The sequence below is a fragment of the Acartia tonsa genome, chromosome 13 (assembly GCF_053477335.1).
Source record: "Acartia tonsa isolate MP-2025a chromosome 13, ASM5347733v1, whole genome shotgun sequence".
Classification (NCBI taxonomy): Eukaryota; Metazoa; Arthropoda; class Copepoda; order Calanoida; family Acartiidae; genus Acartia; species Acartia tonsa.
Genome location: NC_137272.1, coordinates 46252436 through 46276098, shown reverse-complemented (window position 1 = coordinate 46276098; position 23663 = coordinate 46252436). Strand labels below are relative to the sequence as shown.

Here is a 23663-nt window from a genome sequence, read left to right as displayed (position 1 = left end):
TTAACAAAAAAAAAGCTTACCGTTACGGACCGACCCTAATTTAACGGAATATAGGTCTATATTTACAATTGTTTTTAGCTTTTAGAAAAAGGATCTCTTGAAAAATGTTGGACGCCTTTAAAGATACGGTTCAATATTTTAATATAAAAAGCAAGGTAATATTTTTCCAGTATGGCTTCAAAAACGCTGTATTATGACCGGTTCTAAGACAATACTGTAAAATCATGTATATCATCATTTTGCAGACAATTTTCCACGAATATTAAAATAAAAATCACTACATTAATATTAGTTTTGTTAGCCCGGGCCTAACAATGTACTGGTTTTTCATCTTATAATTTTTCATTTTAATATCCGCAGAAAGTTGTCTTTTCCTTTTAGATCCCTGAAAATTTCCCAAAACAAAGCTATAAGAAATCAACTCTTTTTAGCTGATTAATTAACTCTGGATTCAATTTAAAGAATAAATGTCCGTCCAACCAATAATGGGGCCGAATTGTTTCTACGTTTTCCTATTGGCCTAATATTACCTGCGATCGTAGCTTAACACGAAGCGCATCCGCTCGTCTTCAGGGAGGTTCGAATCTGAAGCCAACACCGCGTCTTAACTAGAGATTGTTCCTATGTCATGTGCGCGACATAAATAGTAAGAGTAGTTGAAATGCCTTGGCCCATAAACAGGAGCAACTTATTACCAAGCACAGTTGGGACTTCTCAGATAAAGGTAGTGCAATCAGAGGGTTGGTTGTCTAATGGATGTTACCTAACCTAATATCCTTTGGTGTTAGTGTATCGCATCCCATTACACGTAGATGATGTTCTGGATTCTCTAGGCCTAATAAAGAAATTGAGGAGGAGTTATTCTTACTAATTCTATCATTTTCCAGTATGGCTTCGAAACTGACTATTATCCGCTGAATTAGAACCGGTTCTCAGCCATAACATAAAATTATGAATAGCAACGTATTACAAACAATTTTCCATGAATAGTAAAATAAAAATCAAAAAATTAATCATAATTAGCCCGGGCCTTCGCCCACGCGTGGCTAACTGAAAACTGGTTTTAATCCTCTAATTGTATATTTTCATATCCGCGGAAAGCTGACTATAATATTATTTTTAGGTTGATGAGCCAAGTCCTCTAAATTGGATCTTTAGGAATATATAATACATCATACATATGATCATGAAGATCTCGCAAACTGCTAGATCGCCATGATACTTATTTACAGGGAAGCTTCTTATAGGTCCAGAGAAGGTTTATGGCTATTTTTAGGGGGGAGGGGATATACATCTATCAACCCAAAAGAAATCGCCCCTGCAAGAAAAAAACCTACAAAATTTTCTTTTTAAAACTAAACTGAAAAGTGAAGGGTTGACAAAACTTCCCTTCCCCCCCCCCCCCCCCACGTACTCATGTACCCCCAAGGGGCCCCTAGGGGCGAAAAAAGGGTCTAGACATTTTGCACGTTTTTTAATCTTAAAGTTTAGATACAAAACTTTTCTTTGGAACAGCGGAAAGTGTCAAATGTGACGTCATAAAAATACGTCTAAATAGGAAGTATGAGAGGAGAAGTGGGAAGAAGGAAACCACTAAAAAAGAGATGGATAATAGACGTTTTTTATGACGTCACATTTGACACATTCCGCTGTCCCGTTTCCTTTAAGACAGACGTACATACAGAGTTAGGGATGCTAAGCTTTGTATTTTAAATTATCTGGGAGGAAGGGGACATTGGACTGTTTATTACACTAGTCCCCAAAGTTTATAAACACGTCTTCTTATTAGTTGGCTTAATAACTTTGGCTACTTTTGATTAGTTAGTTCATTAAGTTGAGTGTCCAAACATTTCAACCTATAGTATTAATCTACAAAAGGGAAAATTTTGTCTATCATTATTGGGGATGTATATAAATTTATCAATTGTCCCATTGTCTTATCCCTTCATATCCCTGACAATATAGATATGATGTATTATACAAATATTTTTTCAAGATTGCACTATCAGGTTTGTTATATTATTCATCCTTATCCTTTTAATAAAGTAACAGGATGTTTGTTTGTCTGTCTCGCTAATCACTCAACCGATATAGTTCTCCTTTGCAGGGTAGCTTCTTATGCTTCAATGAAGGTTTTTGGGTGAGGGTACCACAACGGTATAAAGAGACCCCCCCTAAAAAAAATTTCAAACTATAATTTAAAATGGGGAATGCTCGATAAAGGAATAGATATGACTTCGAAGCCGATTAAAATCCGCTGGATTAGAGCCGGTTCTCAGCCATAAAAATCGTGTATAGCATAGTCATACAGAAAATTTTTCACGAATATTTAAATAAAAATCATAAAATTTTAATATCCTAGGAAAGTTGTCTTTAAGATGTGATAGATAACTATTAACTTCCATCATCTAGGGTTCCTTAAATTGCATCGTATAACAGATAATTTTCAGTTTTGTAGCCCAGGTCTTTAATCTTATCATTTTCATCCTAATATCCGCGGAAAGCTGATTAAAATAGGATGCTAAAAATAACTTTAATTTATTTGTTATAAATTGCTACCAAAGATTTGATAGAAAAATATAAAAAAAATATTCCTTTGGAAACTAACAAATATGATAACTCTGTATTAAATTTAATTTTTATTAGATTACATTTGGAGCTCTGGCAGTGGCTGTAGTTTTGGTTACAGGTTAGCTAGCGGTCATGTGTAGAATAGGTTCGAATCTCGGTCCGACACGGCTTTATAACTAAAGACGCTAAAAATGGTTCCTACTGTTGCTATGTCAGGTGCGTGACATAAATAGTTAGAGTAGGGGGAATGTCTTGGCCCAAAAAGAGGCACAAGACTTCTCAGACAAAGGTCGTGCAATCAAAGAGTTGGTTGTCCAATGGGCAAATGGACACTTTACACCGCTATCATAGGACTTTGGGCTGACAACCCCTATCCCATATCCATAAAAAAAGGCACATTGTTACAGAAACACTGACAAATTGTCAGCGGCCTATGCTCCCCCTGTTGAGTGAAAACGGCTTGTAACTGTTACTTCCCTATGTTCAGGTTACAGCTATATAGACACAAATGGTGCGGCTATCCAGTGCATGATGGACAAGGGGGCACAGATTCCTGGGGAGGTCATCAACAAGTAATAGTTTTCTACGAATAGTAAAATAAAGAATTATAAAATTAAAATCAGTTTTGTTAGACCTATGAGGAAGGTGCCAATAACCAATAACAAATTTTAGAATACTTTTTGACAATAACTTTTTGGATGATATAATTATTCTTTTCATTTTTTATTTTTTAATCCTTGGACAAAAAAGTACAACATTACGAGCAAGACATCCCAATAATAATTTTGCAACAAATATTAACTATTTTGTTGATACTTATGTTCTGCTTTTTAAATTCTGATTCTTTACAATAGTTATTGTTTGTTTGTCTATTCTTCTGATTTTAGAGCTTCGCTGTTACAGTTATTGTCATCTATAATACAAAGTAGAATTATGGCTGTCTATCTCTTTGTTAGCTTGAACCAAAGGATCTAGCTAACCGCTGAACCAATCAGGTTTCCCGTAACAGGGTAGCTTCTCATTGGTCCTGGGAAGGTTTATAATTATTTTTGGAGAGGGTACCACCACCCTCCCGAGAAAAATCGCCCCTAGAAAAAAATTATTTCTCCCCCCCCCAAAAAAAATTATACTTTGTGCTCCTAGAGTCCTTATTATATATTAATATTTTAGCTACTGCTGGATTATGTCAACCTATTCCCTGCCCAAGTATTATGATGGAGTTGTTGGTAGGGATGTCATAGCTCATGGGGTAAGTAATTATATACAAGTACTATGATGGAGTTGTTGGTAGGGATGTCATAGCTCATGGGGTAAGTAATTATATACAAGTACTATGATGGAGTTGTTGGTAGGGATGTCATAGCTCATGGGGTAAGTAATTATATACAAGTACTATGATGGAGTTGTTGGAAGGGATGTCATTGCTCATGGGGTAAGTAATTATATACAAGTACTATGATGGAGTTGTTGGTAGGGATGTCATAGCTCATGGGGTAAGTAATTATATACAAGTACTATGATGGAGTTGTTGGTAGGGATGTCATTGCTCATGGGGTAAGTAATTATATACAAGTACTATGATGGAGTTGTTGGTAGGGATGTCATAGCTCATGGGGTAAGTAATTATATACAAGTACTATGATGGAGTTGTTGGTAGGGATGTCATAGCTCATGGGGTAAGTAATTATATACAAGTACTATGATGGAGTTGTTGGTAGGGATGTCATAGCTCATGGGGTAAGTAATTATATACAAGTACTATGATGGAGTTGTTGGTAGGGATGTCATAGCTCATGGGGTAAGTAATTATATACAAGTACTATGATGGAGTTGTTGGTAGGGATGTCATAGCTCATGGGGTAAGTAATTATATACAAGTACTATGATGGAGTTGTTGGTAGGGATGTCATTGCTCATGGGGTAAGTAATTATATACAAGTACTATGATGGAGTTGTTGGTAGGGATGTCATAGCTCATGGGGTAAGTAATTATATACAAGTACTATGATGGAGTTGTTGGAAGGGATGTCATTGCTCATGGGGTAAGTAATTATATACAAGTACTATGATGGAGTTGTTGGTAGGGATGTCATAGCTCATGGGGTAAGTAATTATATACAAGTACTATGATGGAGTTGTTGGTAGGGATGTCATTGCTCATGGGGTAAGTAATTATATACAAGTACTATGATGGAGTTGTTGGTAGGGATGTCATAGCTCATGGGGTAAGTAATTATATACAAGTACTATGATGGAGTTGTTGGTAGGGATGTCATAGCTCATGGGGTAAGTAATTATATACAAGTACTATGATGGAGTTGTTGGAAGGGATGTCATTGCTCATGGAGTAAGTAATTATATACAAGTACTATGATGGAGTTGTTGGTAGGGATATCATTGCTCATGGAGTAAGTAATTATATACAAGTACTATGATGGAGTTGTTGGTAGGGATGTCATTGCTCATGGGGTAAGTAATTATATACAAGTACTATGATGGAGTTGTTGGTAGGGATGTCATAGCTCATGGGGTAAGTAATTATATACAAGTACTATGATGGAGTTGTTGGTAGGGATGTCATTGCTCATGGGGTAAGTAATTATATACAAGTACTATGATGGAGAAGTTGGTAGGGATATCATTGCTCATGGAGTAAGTAATTATATACAAGTACTATGATGGAGTTGTTGGAAGGGATGTCATTGCTCATGGGGTAAGTAATTGATGAAGGGTATGCCAAAAAAATAAACTCTTTCAAATTTCAAATTGTAGTAGAAAAATGCTATGTATACTCTAAGAGCTACCCGCGACCGTGGCTCAACACGTAGCGCATCCGCTCGTCGTCGGGAAGGTGATAGGTTCGAATCTCGGTCCGACACCGCGTCATAACTAAAGACGTTAAAAATGGTTCCCACTGCTACTATGTCAGATGCGCGACGTAAATAGTTAGAGTGGGGGGAATGCCTAGGCCCAAAACAGGCGCAACTCGCTACCATGCACAGTTGGGACTTCTCAGACAAAGGTCGTGCATCTCAGAGAGTTGGTTGTCTGATGGGTGAATGGACGCTTTACAACGCAATCATAAGTATTGTATGTATGTTTCAAGGTGCGTGGAGAAAGGTCTAGTACCCGAAGCGACACCTAGCCCCCGAGAGTCTTAACTCTTATACTGTAAGAGCTCTATTTTTTAGGAATATAAATAACACATCTGTGCTGTTTGTACTTAAAAACTACATTGAAAAGTGCATTGTAGATTTGAAGATGCAACTTACCTATAAACAAATATCAGTCTGTCCGTGTGAATGTAAAAATAACACTAACTACTTATTATGTTTTCTTATGGAGTTATTAGCCCATGGGGTAAGTAATAGATCTAATGTCCCAAAGCTAGCTTTACCCCAAGAAATCCGGCTTTTAAAAGCTGACTCATTATGCAAATGAAAATAACAGCTATTTTCGTACCACAATTTGTAAATTTTATAATCAATAATATGGCAATATATTACTCCTATGCTTTCCTATTGGCTGATTTAGAGAGTATGTATCTAAATATGTTATATTTATTATGTGAGTAAAAATTAAATCTAAGATTGACATGTGAAATTTAAAAAAATTACAGTGTCTGTCTGTCCGTCTTACGCTTAACAACACACTAACTAAATCAAAAGGTTTTTGACTATCTGCTCTTTGACTCACTTTGTCCGTTTGTCAAGTCCATGATTTTTTAATGATTCGCTACTCATTGCTGAAAAATTTTAATTTGAAAAAAGTGCCTTATTTTTTAATATTTATGGACCCTGACCGATTTCAAGGGTGTCCAAAAATGTGTCTTAATAAGGAGTCCCAAACGTCGGAGTTGACATTAATCTAACCTAAACTATTTATAACAATCAAACAAGTTTTTTAAATGTCTAACCCCTGCAGGGAGCTTATTTGTAATATTCGTATCTTAGCCTAACCTAACCTGTATAGAAATATTTTTATCACTCCTGCGTTTGTCCACTCTGACGTTTGGGACTCTTTCGTTTGTCTTTGAACCGTTTAGGAGCTATGTTGCAAATGTGAAAATGGTTGAAAAGTTTGAACATTATATATGATGATACTTTAGGTTGGTCCCCATGATGGTGCTGCTCTAGATCCTGTTTCTCTACAGCAAGGTTGTCCTGAATGGTTGAAAAGTTTAAACATTTATATATGATGATACTTTAGGTTGGTCCTCATGATGGCGCAGCACTAGATCCTGTTTCTCTACAAGAAGGTTGTCCTAAATGGTTGAAAAATTTGAACATTTATATATGATGATACTTTAGGTTGGTCCCCATGATGGTGCAGCTCTAGATCCTGTTTCTCTACAAGAAGGTCGTCCTAAATAGTTGAAAAGTTTAAACATTTATGTATGATGATACTTTAGGTTGGTCCTCATGATGGAGCAGCTTTAGATCCTGTTTCTCTACAAGAAGGACGTCCTAAAGAAGAGCAGGTCATCCAAAATTCTAACTATTACTATGCAGGGAGGGAGAGGACATTACATTGTGTATCACACTACTTCCCAAAGTTTTATAATAACTTTTCCTAAAGAAGAGCAGGTTTTCCATAATTCTAGCTAGTCATATGCGCAGGGAGGGAGGGGACAATAGACTGTTTATTACACTGTTAGTCCCCAAAGTTTTTTAGTAACTTTTTCTTATTCATTTGCTCAACAACTTTGGTGATTGTAATCTACAGAAGGGGAAATGGTGTTTATTATCACTGAGGTTACATCAATTGATCGGCCATTGTCTTATCCCTTTAGATCCATGCATTTTCTTCATTATTCCCTATCTGTAATCCTGCTTTAATTTAATTTAATAATACAATATAACTTACTAGTTGCTGCGCCCCTAGCATCTAGCGGCTCTGTATTCCAAGAGAAGGAGATGGAACACAAAAAAATTACCTAAAACTATCCCAAGACTTAATTCTATAACTAAAATAGCCTAAAACCATTCCAAGGCCTTTGCGAAGATTCACTGAATTGAAAACTGTATAGTTATCGATATCTTAAGCTATTTAATATAATAGGATAGGTTTACCAAGCCTACTAACAATTGTTCCTCAACTGTTTTGCTATTGGCTGACTTACAGAGTATATGTATCTGGATTATATCTATTCTTTTTTAGGTTTACCACGCCTACTACCAATGGGTTCCTTTGTTCTTGTCCTTTCAGGTAATTCTTATAACAAAGTAACAGGATGTGTATCTGTTTTTTCTACCAAAGGATCTCACTAACCGCTGAACCCATATGGTTCTCCTCTGCAAGTATCTTTGCATAGGTCCTTGAAAAGTTCCTAACTGCTTTTGGGGATGGTAACACCACTCTTCCAAGAGAAGTGGCCCCTAGAAAAAAATAACACCCACCCCAAAAAATATTATGGAGGGTGGTTAACTTAACTCTTAACCCCCCCCCCCCCCCCCCTACCGTCAAAGACCTATAGAGGCACAGAGGATCTTTACTCAAAATATCAGGTGTATATCTTTTATAGTAACTGAAAATTCACGTTTTCCCCATTCCGTTCCAGATAGATGGACGAACAAAACGAGAAACTTGAACACAGTAAAAGTGTCGGACTGATTATGACGTAAAAAAAAAATTAGCCAATCAGAGGCTACTATAAATTTTACCATACTGGTCAATAATGGCCTCTCTCCCAAACTTCACTACTAATAATGCTCCTAAGGTTTAATAGTTTTGTTTAACCAAGGCTTAGTAACAAGGACGACTAAGCTGTTTTTTTTTGGGGGGGGGTAAAATGGCGCGCGAAGCGCGCCGCAAATTTTTTACCCCCTTCATAATTTTTTACCCCAGGGGTAAAATTTGCCTGGATTGGGGGGGGGGGTAATTACCCCTCCCTGAAATATCTATTGGCAGGGGTAAATTTTGTTTACCCCCCCCAAAAAATTTACCCCCGGGGTAAAATTTTTGTAGGGGGTAATTAAAATTTTATTAAATATTTATTATTAAAAATGCGCGCGAAACGCGTAAAATTTTTTTGGTTAGAGATTTTTTATTTTGGGTGGGTATATAGCCCCTCCTAAATGGTTAGGGGTAAATTTTAAATGAGGGGGGGGGGTAATCCCCACTTTATCCCCCCCCCCCATGTGACGTCTATGCTTAGTAATAGTGTTAAAGGGTCTTTAATTTGTATTCCAATAAAGCTACGAAACCGAATAATATCCACTGGATTTAGAACTGGTTCTCATACATACTAAAAATTCATGTTTAGCATAGTATTACAGATAATTTTCATGAACATTAAAATAAAAGTATTCCATCACTTGGGGATAACAAAGATACTTTTAATTTTAAATTTTTATATCGGCGGAATGCTGTCTATAATACGATGTTATGAATAACTATTTTTAGGCCTTGATGTTTTACATTCCCTACCAAATCTTCACCCACCATGAGGGAGGAAGGTAATCTTAACTTTAGTAGCGCCATAGAGTTTCACAAGAGATATATTGTCTAAATTGGCCAATAGGAGAACACTGACGGAACATTCTCATTAGTTGAAACATATTACAAAACTTGGTACATAAGTGCATATTTTTTCAATTTGTTCGCATTATGAGTCAGCTATTAATTGTCGCATATCTTAGAATTAAGGTTTTCCTAAATTTCATTGCCTGTATCTCGTATATAACAAAATGTAAACAACAGTTTCTGTCTGCAAAAATTCTCTTTTTAATTTTGACGAAAAATTGGCCCATTGTGGACCATTGTCTATCAATGTACATAAGTAACTGGAATCCTGTCTTTCTAACTGTGTGTATGTATTGAAGGATCTCGCTAACCACTTAACCGATATGGTTCTCCTTAGAAAGCACGGCATATAATCCTTACCACAATGTTCTTACATTCATTTATTACATGCAGTATCCTGTGTTTAAGCAGTTTTGCAACAAATTTACTTACAATTTTGTTTAGACTTACTTATAGTGAATATATTCTGTTTATCGAGTCCTGATTCAGAGCTTCTGATCCTGATTTATGGATGTTGTCATCCTTGTTTATTTTTGTAGATATTTGAAAGTGATGGCTGGACTGGCTCAAACCCAGAGCACGGATTCTACTGATGATGTTAATAAGCTGGTCAACTATATGAACCAACGCAGAAAGTATGATAGATAGATAGATAGATAAATAGATAGATAGATAGATAGATAGATAGATAGATAGATAGATAGATAGATAGATAGATAGATAGATAGATAGATAGATAGATAGATAGATAGTTAGATAGATAGATAGATAGATAGATAGATAGATACAAAGATACATAGTAGACAGACTATAGATTTTGTGAAATAGATTATGCGAATGGAACACAAATGTAGAAAATGTGTACGGCAAAATCTCAAAAAAAGGTTGGGCTATTTGATTTGAGCACTTACTAACAAGGGTAGGGGGATAGAGATTGGTGTATAGATATATATAGATAGGTAAACACTCAATGAATAGAAAGATATCAATAAGCTTTCTAATTATATGAATCAATATAGGAAGTGAGACAGATAGATTGGAAGGATTGACAATAGATTTTGTGAAATATATTATGCAAATGGAACATAAATGCGTACAGACAGGAGAATATCAAAATCCTAAGAGTGGTGGGGCTATTTGATTTGAGCACTTAATTTATAGCAATTATAGATAGCTAGCTAAACAATCAATTTAAAAAAACTTTGGATACTTCATAAATTCTAATTAGTTGAGTCAAAAAATTTCAGCAATGATTATGAAGGGGTTATTTTGTTTATCAAAATTAAGAATGTATTACCAAAATTTCTTCCATTGTCTTATCTGTTAAATCCCTGATTAATTTAGGTACAACATGACAAATGAGCACAATATCTGGGCTATTGGACTCTATGCCTGTGAACTTCTTAACTTTATCAATGTTATCGTGCAGGTAATATCGTATATGTAATATTGTACAAGTAATAGAATAGAGGTAATATTTTAAGGTAATATATGGACTATTGGACTCTATGCCTGTGAACTTCTTAACTTCATCAATGTTATTGTACAGGTAATATCATACAGTTTATATAATACAGTAATATTGCATAAGTAGTATCTGGGCTATTTAACTCAATACCTGTGAACTTCTTAACTTCATCAATGTTATCATACAGGTAATAGCATACACTTTATATCATACAGTAACATTGTAAAGTAATATTGTATGATAATATTGTAAGTAATATTGTACAGTTAATATCTGGTAATAGTGGAAGGTAATATCTAAGCCTTTGGACTATATGCCTGTGAACTTCTTAACTTTATCAATGTTATTGTACAGGTAATATTGTACTTGTACTATCGTACAGATAATATTATACAGTTAATATCTTGACTATTGGACAATATGCCCGTGAACTTCTTAACTTTATCAATGTTATCGTACAAGCAATAAAATATAGGATATATCATTGAGTAATATTGTACATGTAATATTCTACATGTAATATTGTAAAGTAATATTGAAGAGGTGATATTGTACAGGTAATAACATACAGGTAATATTGTACAGGTAATAACAGAGCTATTTGACTCTATACTTTATCAATGTCAGGTAGCAGACCCTTATATAAAAGTAATAGGATGTTTGTCTGTGTGTGTGTAGCTTAAGATCTCTTTAACACCTGGACTGATATAGTTCTCCCATACAGTGAAGCTCGTGTTTGTCTAGGGAAGGTTTTTAACTATTTTAGGTGAGAGTAAGATCACCCTCTCAAGAGAAATAACATCTAGAGAAAAATGACCCCATAAAAAAAACACTTTTAAAATTAAAAAATAAAGTATTATTACAAAAGGAAAGTTTTTTTTCTTTTCGTGATTTAAAACAACTCCATTTTAGATATCATAAGTAACAGAGAGACTGAAAAATACACATACAACCATCCAACTACTTTTGTAATGAGATTTAAATATGTTTGATTTAGATAAAACTGACAGATACCTTCTTGGGAGGAGCATTCTCTACCTATGGCATTGAGGAACATTATCTTATTTACTTTAAAATTTATTTTTAGATTCTCACTAGTAATAATCTACTGCCTATAATACAAAGTAGAATTATTAAAATGAATGTTATAGAATACATGGATTTTGAAACAGGGATGCTTATATTGTCCTCAGAATTAGGACATTTTGTTCCTCCATAGTCAGAGTAGGTGATGGTTTAAAATCATACGGGGGGGGGGGGGATGGGGTGTATCATTTTTTTAGCCAACCAGCAGAAACATTTTATCAGGATATGCAAGAATCTCTCACAATATCCACATTTTCTAAGTCCATTATTACATCAGACAGTCTGTCAGAAAATTATAATTTTGTAAAATGCTTGATAGGGGATAAATCTACTGGTAATATGATGGTTTTAAGCTATTAAAAATCCACTTGTGCTTATTGATGTACTTAAAAGAAATAAGATATTGTATGTTATAGGCAGCATCTTTTACTGACATAGAAGCAGAAATAAGAGTAGATCCCATGTACAGGGTCTTCCCTAGGTAATGTATAAACATAGAAAAATATAGAACAGTAATCTTTGCTTTGCCTTGTGTGAACATATGAAGCAAGATAATTTTTGTTTTTAACTCAAAATCCTTCAGGGGAAGACTAAGTAGGTGAGGTTTAAACCATCACTGAACCTTTAAGAAGTTTTTACTAGTAAATTAAAACCTTTTACCCATTACCAAATTGATTCGGAATTCTCCTTCAATTTCAAGTGATTATCTAGAGAACCCAAGAAAATCATCCACTTGTAATGGGATGGAAAACTCTAATGCCTAATGGTGGATATTAGGTTAAGTAATATCCAACAGACAACCAACCTTTTGATTGCAAGACCTTTGTCTGAGAAGTCTTAATTATGCATTGTAATGAGTTGTGCCTGTTATTGGTCAAGGTTTTTCCCCTTGTTTGACTATTTATGTTGCGCACCTGTTATAGCAGCAGTAGGTACCATTTTTAATGTCTATCAGCACCCTGACAACAAGTTGATGCTCCACAGTTGCAGATTAAAATAAAACCTTATAGTCCAGCACTTAGTGAGATCTTAATTAACAGCCAGAAAGACATCCTAATACTTTTATAAATATAAGGATTATAAAATAAAATATTTAGGATGACAAAATGCATGTTCCACAAATTTGGTGTTTCTGGCACAATTGAAAAATTTGATGCCCTGTGTGTTCTGGGTATGAATATCATCAATGAGAAGGTATATTCCAACTTTAAATCCAACTAATATACTCAGCATTTGGCCCCTCTTTTTAATTGTATGATTTTTCATTTCAATATCCACGGAAAGCTGTCTATAAGACAATGCAATGGATAACTATCACATAGAAAAACACTGAGACTAAAATCCTTTAACTTTTCCATCAATAAAAAAAAGATATTTTCTTGCATATGCTGTTTTTTTACCAAATTGAAATAATACAGAAGAAATAGAAGAAAAAATTTGTAAACTCAAATATTTTGAATATTATAGATCTTCATCTTGTTATGGTTCTGGTATGTTATTCTAGCCATACTCTCTGGAATTATGGTTATTCAGAGGTTAGTTCTGGTATGTTATTCTAGTCATACTCTTTGGAATTATGGTTATTCAGAGGCAAGTTCTGGTATGTTATTATAGCCATACTCTCTGGAATTCTGGTTATTCAGAGGTAAGTTCTGGTATGTTATTCTAGCCATACTCTCTGGATTTCTGGTTATTCAGAGGTAAGTTCTGGTATGTTATTCTAGCCATACTCTCTGGAATTCTGGTTATTCAGAGGTAAGTTCTGGTATGTTATTCTAGCCATATTCTCTGGAATTCTGGTTATTCAGAGGTAAGTTCTGGTATGTTATTCTAGCTATAATCTCTGGAATTATGGTTATTCAGAGGTAAGTTCTGGTATGTTATTCTAGCTATAATCTCTGGAATTATGGTTATTCAGAGGTAAGTTCTGGTATGTTATTCTAGGCATACTCTCTGGAATTATGGTTATTCAGAGGTAAGTTCTGGTATGTTATTCTAGCCATACTCTCTGGAATTCTGGTTATTCAGAGGTAAGTTCTGGTATGTTATTCTAGCTGTAATCTCTGTAATTATGGTTATTCAGAGGTAAGTTCTGGTATGTTATTCTTGCCATACTCTCTGGAATTCTGGTTATTCAGAGGTAAGTTCTGGTATGTTATTCTAGCTGTAATCTCTGGAACTATGGTTACTCAGAGGTAAGTTCTGGTATGTTATTCTAGCTATAATCTCTGGAATTATGGTTATTCAGAGGTTAGTTCTGGTATGTTATTCTAGCCATACTCTCTGGAATTATGGTTATTCAGAGGTAAGTTCTGGTGTGTTATTCTAGCCATACTCTCTGAAATTATGGTTATTCAGAGGTATGTTCTGGTATGTTATTCTTGCCATACTCTCTGGAACTATGGTTATTCAGAGGTAAGTTCTGGTATGTTATTCTAGCCATACACTCTGAAATCATGGTTATTCACAAGTAAACTTTATTTCAATTCCAATATAGCATCAAAACTGATTAATATCCACTTGATTAGAACCAGTTCTCAGCCATACTGTAACTGTAACCTTCTATTATTTCTTTTATGAAAATACAACAATGATTTTATTAAATAATTGGGGAAAAATAATTTTCTGTCTTAAACAGTTTTGGAACAAGCAAACAAATTTGATTTTAGAATGGCTGAGCTCTTTATTCCCAAACTGATATTAATTTTATTCTTTAACAAAAACTGTTTAAAGAATCAAATAAAATCAACTTTTTTTAGAATAGCTAAGCTCTTTATTCCCAAACTGCGAGTAAAAATGCTGCAGCTAGAACAGTTTGGACTAATCAAAATCTAATTTTTAGAATGGCTGAGCTCTTTATTCCCAAACTACAAGGGAAAAGGCTCTAGCTTGAACAGTTCAAACAAATAAAAAAAATTATTTTTAGAATGGCTGAGCTCTTTATTCCTAAACTGCAAGTAAAGATACTCTAACTTAAACAGTTCCAACAAATAAAAAAAATATTTTTAGAATGGCTGAGCTCTTTATTCCCAAACTGCGAGTAAAAATGCTGCAACTAGAACAGTTTGGACTGAAGTACAACAAAGTTGACCCTGAAAAAATGGCCTGGTAAGTTTAAGCAATGTTGTCAATTTAGGTTGCTAATATAGTCCTCAAACAGTGTCAATAAGTTCCTCAATGATCTTGGGAGAGGATGTAGGGTATTGTCACATTAGCCAGCTTGGAGAAACATTTTATCAGGGTGACCAAGAATCTCTCACAATATCCACAGTTTCTAAAAAACATTATCTAAAATTCCTAATTTTGTCAGTTTTTCTTTTTGTCCGAAAAATAAGCGAAAATAAAAGTAAGCACCAAATTAATATAGATAAAAAATTATTTCATTTTGTTTATCATAAATGTGAGAAATGCAATTTAACTCTAATTTTGTTTTTGTTTAGATTCTTGATTAAACTAATATAAAATTTGTTGTTACTTATTTAGTCTACGACAGAAAAACTATCCGTATGAAATTTCTATGACTACGAAAGAGCTACCCATTACCGCTTTTACCTAATAAAAACTACATACAAATGCTGTTATTTAGCCTCCTGAAGAATCTATCGTACTCTGATTGGCTGTTTTTGTACTGCTTGGCCAGATGCATATTATTGGAATTAATATGAATTGATTTTGACGAAAAAACTATCCTTACAAAATTTCTATGCCTACGAAATGGCTACCCATTACCGCTTTTACCTGATTAAAACTACATACAAATGCTGTTATTTAGCCTCCTGAAAAATCTATCATATAAATTAATTCACCACATATCCGGTCCAACCCTAACATAGATTTAATTGTAAAAAAATTGCCATAACTTTAATTTAGCCTACTAAGGAATCTATCATAATTGGAGTAGCTTATTATTGGAATTAATATGAATTGATTTTGACGAAAAAACTATCCTTACGAAATTTCTATGCCTACGAAACATCTACCCTTACCTCTTTTACCTGATTAAAACTACATACAACTTCTGTTATTTAGCCTCCTGAAGAATCTATCCTATTCTGATTGGCTGTTTCTGTACTGCTTGGCCAGATGTATGAATCCTGGCAGCTTCAAGGAACTTATTGACAGACTTCCTGTTACTTGTGAGGTGAGTTTTGGCCTCTTTTACTTCCTGTAATGTAAAGTAGTAAGCTTTTTTTGTCTGTAGCGAAAGATCTTGCTAACCACTGAACTGATATGGTTCTCCTTTCCAATGAAGCTTCTTATAGGTCCAGGCAAGGTTTTTAACTATTTTTGGGGAGGGTATCTTCAACTCCCCATAAAAGATGACCACCCCCCTCTGGCATATATTATTTATTTTCTTTTTAAAACTTGAATTAAAAGATAACAACTAGTATAATAAACAGCCCATTGTCCCCTCTCTTTCTCTCAGCAAACATTCCATTAATGATACAAAAGAGCTCTATTACTTTTTGTATTTCCTTCTAGATCTTCTAAATTTATTGGACAGCCTATCCCACCCAAACTTAACCTAACCTATTCTACAGGGTTGTTATCCCGTAGCCCAACCCAAAAACCCAAACCTGAGGTTTTTGTTGGTTTTCGATAGGTTATAAAAAACCCGCTGTTTTTTGGGGTTTTATTCTATATTATGTTGGTAGTAAATTTAGTAAATTATAACAGATTCCTAGTTTTTACATTTAGTTGAATATATCATATCTAATATAACTTAAAGTTGGAAATTGGAAGTTTTAAAGAAACATTTGAAAATAGATAAAATAGATTCATTCTCTTCTGTTTTGATCATAAATGTCTAAAAATAAATAAGTTTTTATCATTATATAGTTTATTTAAAGCCCTTTATTTAACATTTTGAAATAACTCGCAAAAAAGCATCGGTTTTATGAAGAAAAAACGGGTTTTTTGCGAGTACCCGGGTTGGGTTTTGATTAAAAAAACCGGGTTTTTAACAAACTTGCTATCCTAGGATGATGAATCCAAAGCGCTGACCGACCATGTAGATGGGATAGATGACGGGGACGTTGAAAAGCAGAGCAGCACAGCTTCAGGAGTGGAAATTAACAATATCCGCTGGATTAGAACCTGTTCTCAGTAATTCTATTCGCATAATATCCGCGGATAGCTGTCTGTGATACATCGGAAAAAAGCAAAAAATCAGGGATCTAAAGGGATTAGACATTAGCCGATTAATTGATGTACATCCCTTAATGATGATACACAAAGTTAACTCTTCTGTAGAATGCAATGAGTTGAAACTTTTGGACACTCAACTTATTGAACCAACCAATCAAAATTCAATTCAAGTTGTTTGTCATCGGATAAGAAAAGATTATTAATATTTCTTTGGGGATTAGTTCAAAAAGCAGCCCAATGTCCCCTCCAACCTACAAAAAAACATTAGTTTCTTATCTTTTTTGTCCAAAAATTGTCATTGACACTGGAACACGAACTAAACAAAATATTTTTTAATGGGTTAGGCAGACAAAAACTTTTAGGAGAAACTTTTTAAGAAGTCATTAGAACCACATACAAATTAAGTAAAAAAAATTTTTTAATAAGAAGAAAGGAAAAAATAATCAACTGTTTTCAAAAGGTAATAGATAACAAATTATAGACAGATGGACAAAACAATGTATAAAGTGTGTTACTTTTTTATATGTTTCATCATTTATTTGCCACAACTCAGTCAAAAATGCTTACAAAACATACCTTTTTTGACCTAAAGTACTCAAATAGTTCCTTTACAAGCCCCATCAATCAGTTTTGAGATATCTCCATATTTCAAGGAAAATTGACAAAAAAGACAAATTTGGGTGTTACCTTTTTATATGCTCAGATACCATAAAATCAATAAAAAAATACTTATTTATACTTTTCTCTCGTTTTTAAAGTTTGCTTCTGTTAAAGTAAATATTCTTGAAGGGATTTATGCATTGATTTATACAGAAACATAATAATGGGTGGAAATAAATTGTATCCAAAAGTATTCTTTTTGGAAAATAAGAAATTTGTCCTCCATTGCCCTAGAGGACAGCTGTTGACCTCTAGTGTTCATGGTTTTGTCAAGAACATGTGAAAGAAAAAATTTAGCCAAAAAAGTACTTAAAAAAGTATTTTAATGTGTTAGAAAATTAAATTGTTTAACTTCAAATTTGGGGATGCTGACCTTAAAGATGCTCTTACTGGTGGTGATAGTGACCCGGAAGGCATTGAAGTACATGAGCATTATGGCAACACAACTATTGATCTATGTTTTGATTTTTATATTCCTAGCAGCCTCCAATCAAGAGAAATCCCTAAATGATTTTTTTATTCTCAAATTCATAAGGTAAATACTGTGATTTTGAAAAGTTCTTGTTATATTTTTTCATTGGAGGCTGCTAGGAATTTAAAAATCAGAACATAGATCAATAGTTGTGTTGCCATAATGCTCATGTACTTCAATGCCTTCCGGGTCACCATCACCACCAGTAAGAGCATCTTTAAGGTCAGCATCCCCAAATTTGAAGTTAAACAATTTAATTTTCTAACACATTAAGATACTTTTTTATGTACTTTTTTGGCTATTTTTTTTCTTTAGCATGTACTTGACAAAACCATGAGCACTAGAGGTCAACAGCTGTCCTCTAGGGCAATGGGGGTTGAATTTCTTATTTTCCAAAAAAAAATCTTTTGAAGATCATTTATTTCCACCAAATATTATGTTTCTGTAAAATCAATGCATAAATCCCTTCAAGAATATTTACTTTAACAGAATCAAACTTTAAAAATGAGAGAAAAGTAAAAATAAGTATTTTTTTATTGATTTTATGGTATCTGAGCATATTAAAAGGTAACACCCAAATTTGTCTTTTTTGTCAATTTTCCTTGAAATATGGAGATATCTCAAAACTGATTGATGGGGCTTGTAAAGGAAGTATTTGAGCATCTTAGGTCGAAAAAGGTCTATTTTGTAAGCATTTTTGACTGAGTTGTGGCCAAATATTGATGAAACATATAAAAAAGTAACACACTTTATATATTAGATGGGTATATGTCATAGGAATCTGTACTAAAAATTTTAGCTTTCTATATTGAATAGGAGCCGAGAAAATCATAGCGTTATGGACTGACGGACAGACAAAGTTAATTATAGAGTAGCTTCGCTACTAAAAAGGAGGAGCAAGAGAGAGAGATAAAAAAGGAAAGAGGTAGAGAGAAATTGAAAATAGTGATGACAAAAAAAGGATTTTTAAAATTCTTTTTAGAGATATCAAATAATATTCAAGTTTATTTCCAAAGTTTAGAAGAAGGAGATTTTCACAGGCAAGCAACTCTGCCCCTCAAACACAAGTTGAATCCATTCAAAAAATCTAAATAAATGTTTTATTTTGTTTTTTTCCATGTTTTTTATTTAAATAAAACATTTTCTAATTCACGTGTATTGTTTCAGTAAAAAAAATATTTTACATAAATGTTGAAATTATAATAGTTAATGCATCATATTATAGAGAGTTTTCCGCGGATATTAAAATGAAGACCGGGATAGCAAAACTGGTATTAATCTTTTTAATTTTACTTTAATATTTATAGAAAATTGTCTATAATACGATACAATACATGATTTTTCAGTATGGTTGAGAACCGGTTCAGATCCAGTGGATATTATTCGGTTTCAAAGCAATACTGGCAAAAAATGTTCTTGATACTAAAAAAGGTTATAAAATAATACCACAAAAATTTCACAAAACAATTTAAATTATAATGCCAAATTTAAGATTATCTACAAAATTATACATTTTAGGAATAGATTACATAATAAAGTAAAAAAAAATAAATGCAAAAAATGACGATTTTTGATTTTTTCATTATTGCTTGTTTTGAAACAATTTAAAGAAAAAAACTATGTAAAAAATTTTAAACTTTTCCATTTTTCAATTCAAAACAATGTGTGTTAGGAGAACCCAAAAAAATGTTTCTAAAATTTATATTTTAATTATTTTTTATCATTCTTTTAAAAATTAAGTATTTGTAAAATTAGTAAAAAAAATTTTAAGCATACAAATGCATCTAAATACCACTAAAAATCATCTGATTTTCCTACATCAGGGTATAATGTTATAAGCGAAGCATCTCTATAATAAAGTCTTTAAAATGTATGTCCCTAAATAATACCCTGTATTTATGTAAAAAAAATACAACTCTATTTAGACTTATACATTTATTTTCTGCTTATTTAGTTCTGACACTCAACAATTGTTAATGTTCGTTTGTCCTAACCTATTTTTAGAAAAGCTTCGCTTTAAAAAATAATATTTGAGCATAGAAATATATCTAAATACTGCTAGAAATCTTGCTAACTTGACTCTTCAATCCATTAGCTTTGATTCCTCCATTCTCATCAACCTAAAAATTTTAAAAATAATTTGGGGGGAAGACTATTTTATTGTTCAAAGTTTCTGTCTCTCTCTCATTATCATCAACCAAGGATTTAAAGGGATAAGACAATGGCCGATAAATTGATGTACATCCCTAATAATTAAACACAAAGTCTCCCCTTCTGTAGATTATAAAAAGTGGTCGAAACTTTTGGACACTCAACTTAACTTACAAACAAATCAAAATTCAAAACAAAAAGTTGTTAAGCCAACGAACAAGAAAGCGTTCATATAAAACTTTGGGGACATGTGCAATAAAGGTCTTACCTTAGGTTTATCATCGTCATCATCAATATCATCGTCTCCAGCTTTTCTTATGGCATCCGCATCATCTAAGAGAATGGGATCTTAGAAAAAAAATATTGGTTACTGATTACTGATAAGCATTCCTAATTGGGAATTAGCTAAGAGATCTTAGTGAACACAAAATAAAATTTTTATTATTGATCAAAATATTGCTACCTAAAAACTTTTGTTTCTCATCTTTAGTTCCTTTCTCTCCATTAGCATATTCGATCATTTCTAAAAACAATTAATTTCAAAATTATATTTAAACAGATTATGACAATGTATATTACTTTGAAATTGATTCTTTTTTCCCTCTAAGACCTGAACCTTCACTCTCTGATAATGGCGTAGCTTTTAAATTCTTCTTTATATGACCTTAAAATTAATTCTATGTGAGTTTGCCAATTTACCTCCAACTGAAAGATACTTTTGAAATTCTTGAGTAAGCAAGAATCTTTCAAAATATCTACGTAATCTATGTCAATATAGCTACAAGTACACTTTATCAAATACCTCATACAGGTGAAGATGTTGTCCATGACACTTTAACGTTAGGTTCAACAACCTGGGATACATAAGGGAAGCCTAATGTCTCATTTTCCGTCCAAACACGCGGTGTATTAAGTTAAGTAACACCCATTAGACAACCATCTCTTAAATTGCACGACCTTTGGCTGGAAGTAGACTTATCTAAATCTCCATTTTTATTGTCTGTTTCTACGTTATTTATATGAAAGACTAGCGGCTACGCCCCTAGAGGCCTCTAGTGGCACTTTGAATGCTTTTTTTTATTTAATATATTTAATTTGAGAAATAATTGGTTTATGTTTCGTTCAAGTCTCTTTTTTTGGAAGGGGTAATTTTTTTCTACGGGTGATTTCTCTTGGGAGGGTGGTGGTACCCTCCCCCAAAATAGTTATAAACCATTCCAGGACCTATGAGAATCTACCCTGTAAAGGAGAACCCGATCGGTTCAGCAGTTAGTGAGATCCTTCAGCACAAACACACAGACAAACAAACATCCTGTTACTTTAGTATAAGGATAAAACAGTTCATACCATACGTCTTTCAGTTACGTCATTACTCGTTACCCTGCGGCTCGGATTACCACATTTACTAAAAGCCACAAGTGTACACTTACCTAAATCTCCATTTTTATTAGCAGGATGACCGGCATGTTTCTTCCTCAAGTTATCTATCTCTATTTCTACGTTATTTACGTGAAAGTAGTCACAGTCCGTACTGTTCGCCTTTCAATTACGTCATTTACCGTTGTTTGCCGCAAAGAACTGTTTAACCCGCAGCTCGGATTACCACATTTACTAAAAGCCACAAGTGTTCACTTACCTAAATCTCCATTTTTATTAACAGGATGACCGCCATGTTTCTTCCTCAAGTTATCTATATCTATTTCTACGTTATTTACGTGAAAGTTTACACAGTCTGTACCATAAGTCTTTCAATTACGTCATTCACCGTTGTTTGCCGTAAAGAACTCTTTAACCCGCGGCTCGGATTACCACATTTACTAAAAGCCACAAGTGAACACAACTTACCTAAATCTCCATTTTTATTAACAGGATGACCAGCATGTTTCTTCCTCAAGTTGTCTATATCTGGCTCCCCATTGTTGACAGTATTGTCCTCTTTACGTGAAAGATTCCGACTCTTGGCCTGAGATGTATTAAGCTAAAGCATTACAGTTAATTAGTTTAGCCCAATTTTAGTCATATTTTTTGTTATTTATCGCATCGTATTATAGACAGCCTTCTGCGGATAGTAAATTGATAAATTATAGGAAAATTCCAGTTTTGTGTGACCCGAGGGGCCAAAAACCGTACTAACATATTAATATTCGTAGAAAATATCAAGTTTCCCCAAAAGCAGTATCCAAAGGGATAAGACAAAGACCAATCACCCCTTCTGTAGATTACAATTTGTGGTTAAAATTTGGGACCTTGGCCTTAAAAAGTCTCAAAAGTTGCTAAGCCAACGAATAATAAATCGTAATTATAAACCTTGGGAACTATAAAGAATATAAACAGAGCACAAAGTCCCCTCCCTTCCTGAGTATAACGTACGACCTGTTGGGACAAACTAACAAACTACGCAAGTTATAGAGTACCACTACTTATGTAAAAACAAGGATGACAACATACAAAAAAAACATAGCTCTGAAACTGAAGGAAAAACGAACGTTAACACTTGTAGAGTGTCAGAGCTGAATGAAGAGAATATGAATGTATACTTCAAAACAAAATTGTATGTAAATTCGTTTAAGACTACTTCAATACATGATACTGTTTAGGGACATACTTACTTTTATATGACTTGATTTTGGAGATGCCTCTCTTACAACATTAGAGTATAGTCTCTTTCGTGGCAATGCCTCTTAAAGGGCGTTTTGTCGTATTTTCACAGTAGCTTTTCCCCTATTTCTAGCCCCTGCGGGGCAATCACCTAAACCTACTTAACCTAAAATAACCTATCAAAAGCTAATTTGAAAAAAAAACACGAAACGCCCATTAAGAGGCGTTGTCACGAAAAGGGCTATACCCTTACATTATACCTTGATGTAATAGGAATCATTATTCTAAAAAAAACTTACCATTCTTCGTTTAACCATGAAAAGCGATACAAAGCTGGCGTAGAAGATACTGCACACAAATGCGGCAACTCCAAAATACCAGAAAGCCTAAAAATTCACAGGGATCTTAGGGGATAAGACAATGGAAATAATTTGATATGCATCCACAATGATGATAATAGTTATTTCTTTCATCGTATTACAAACCGCTTTCCGCGGATATAGAATGTACAATTATAAGATTAAAACCAGTTTTTTAGCCCCGAGGTGCAGAAGGCACGGGCTAAAAAAACTGGTTTTAAACTTATGATTGTACATTTTTATAGTCGTAGAAAGCTGGATATAATACGATGCTAGACATAGTTTTTTGCGTATGGATGAGAACCGGTTCCTATCCACCGGATTCGAATGAATACAAGAAACAAAATTACTCTACTTTAGATTAAACTAACCAAAATTTATTAAAAGTTTTGAGCAAATGAATAAGATATTGCAGTTATAAGACTTTAGTACCAATATAATTTACGGGCCAATGTCATTTTAAAAAAGCAAAAAAACTTACTTTTTGAGAAAAAAAGTAGCTTTAATGTTTACATAAGGTAAGGTTTGTTTAAAGGATTATAATGAGAAAAAAAACTTTCATTGACCTATCTCGGATAAACACTGTTTAATTTGTCATTGTTTTATTACTATTCAAATTTAATAG

General features: G+C 33.6%; 2 protein-coding genes across 16 annotated transcripts in view; one reads left to right on the top strand and one right to left on the bottom strand.

Annotated features, from left to right (window-relative positions):
* Positions 1–56: 56 nt before the first annotated feature.
* LOC145304222 (innexin inx2-like) lies at positions 57–19082 on the top strand. Of its 3 annotated transcripts, XM_080146059.1 has the most exons (20): positions 57–155; positions 1124–1158; positions 1997–2009; positions 2647–2689; positions 3059–3143; positions 3742–3820; positions 6781–6829; positions 7032–7051; positions 7732–7779; positions 8977–9029; positions 9636–9731; positions 10441–10525; positions 11562–11616; positions 12068–12131; positions 12748–12844; positions 13118–13185; positions 14660–14758; positions 15680–15791; positions 16632–16713; positions 18952–19082. In XM_080146059.1, the coding sequence occupies exons 1-20, from the start codon at positions 105–107 to the stop codon at positions 19023–19025; spliced, it is 1308 nt and encodes a 435-aa protein (XP_080002185.1). In that variant the 5' UTR covers positions 57–104; the 3' UTR covers positions 19026–19082. The 3 variants fall into 3 exon arrangements, with proteins under 3 accessions (XP_080002185.1, XP_080002184.1, XP_080002186.1); XM_080146058.1 differs by lacking the exon at positions 6781–6829 and having other exon boundaries at positions 6983–7051; XM_080146060.1 differs by lacking the exon at positions 6781–6829 and having other exon boundaries at positions 6983–7051; positions 18947–19082.
* LOC145304220 (major facilitator superfamily domain-containing protein 6-like) overlaps positions 19071–23663 on the bottom strand; it is a 30982-nt gene continuing 26389 nt past the window's right edge. For 11 of the 13 annotated variants that reach the window (XM_080146044.1, XM_080146049.1, XM_080146047.1 and 8 more), the window contains 5 exons: positions 22979–23065; positions 21927–22059; positions 20545–20604; positions 20350–20414; positions 19071–20050 (listed from right to left, as the gene is read on the bottom strand). In XM_080146044.1, coding sequence (XP_080002170.1) covers positions 19979–20050; positions 20350–20414; positions 20545–20604; positions 21927–22059; positions 22979–23065 — 417 coding nt within the window. In that variant the 3' untranslated portion in view covers positions 19071–19978. The remainder of the gene's footprint in view (positions 20051–20349; positions 20415–20544; positions 20605–21926; positions 22060–22978; positions 23066–23663) is intronic. The other 2 variants (XM_080146050.1, XM_080146051.1) reach the window with 1 other exon arrangement.

Bases quoted from the DNA above. Each gene is read 5' to 3' on its own strand.
- LOC145304222 (XM_080146058.1), top strand. From the start codon at position 105: ATGTTGGACGCCTTTAAAGATACGGTTCAATATTTTAATATAAAAAGC. The intron at 11,617-12,067 runs AACATTATCTTA...GTATGTTATAGG, and splicing joins CTCTACCTATGGCATTGAGG to CAGCATCTTTTACTGACATA. The intron at 12,845-13,117 runs GTATATTCCAAC...TGAATATTATAG, and splicing joins TGAATATCATCAATGAGAAG to ATCTTCATCTTGTTATGGTT.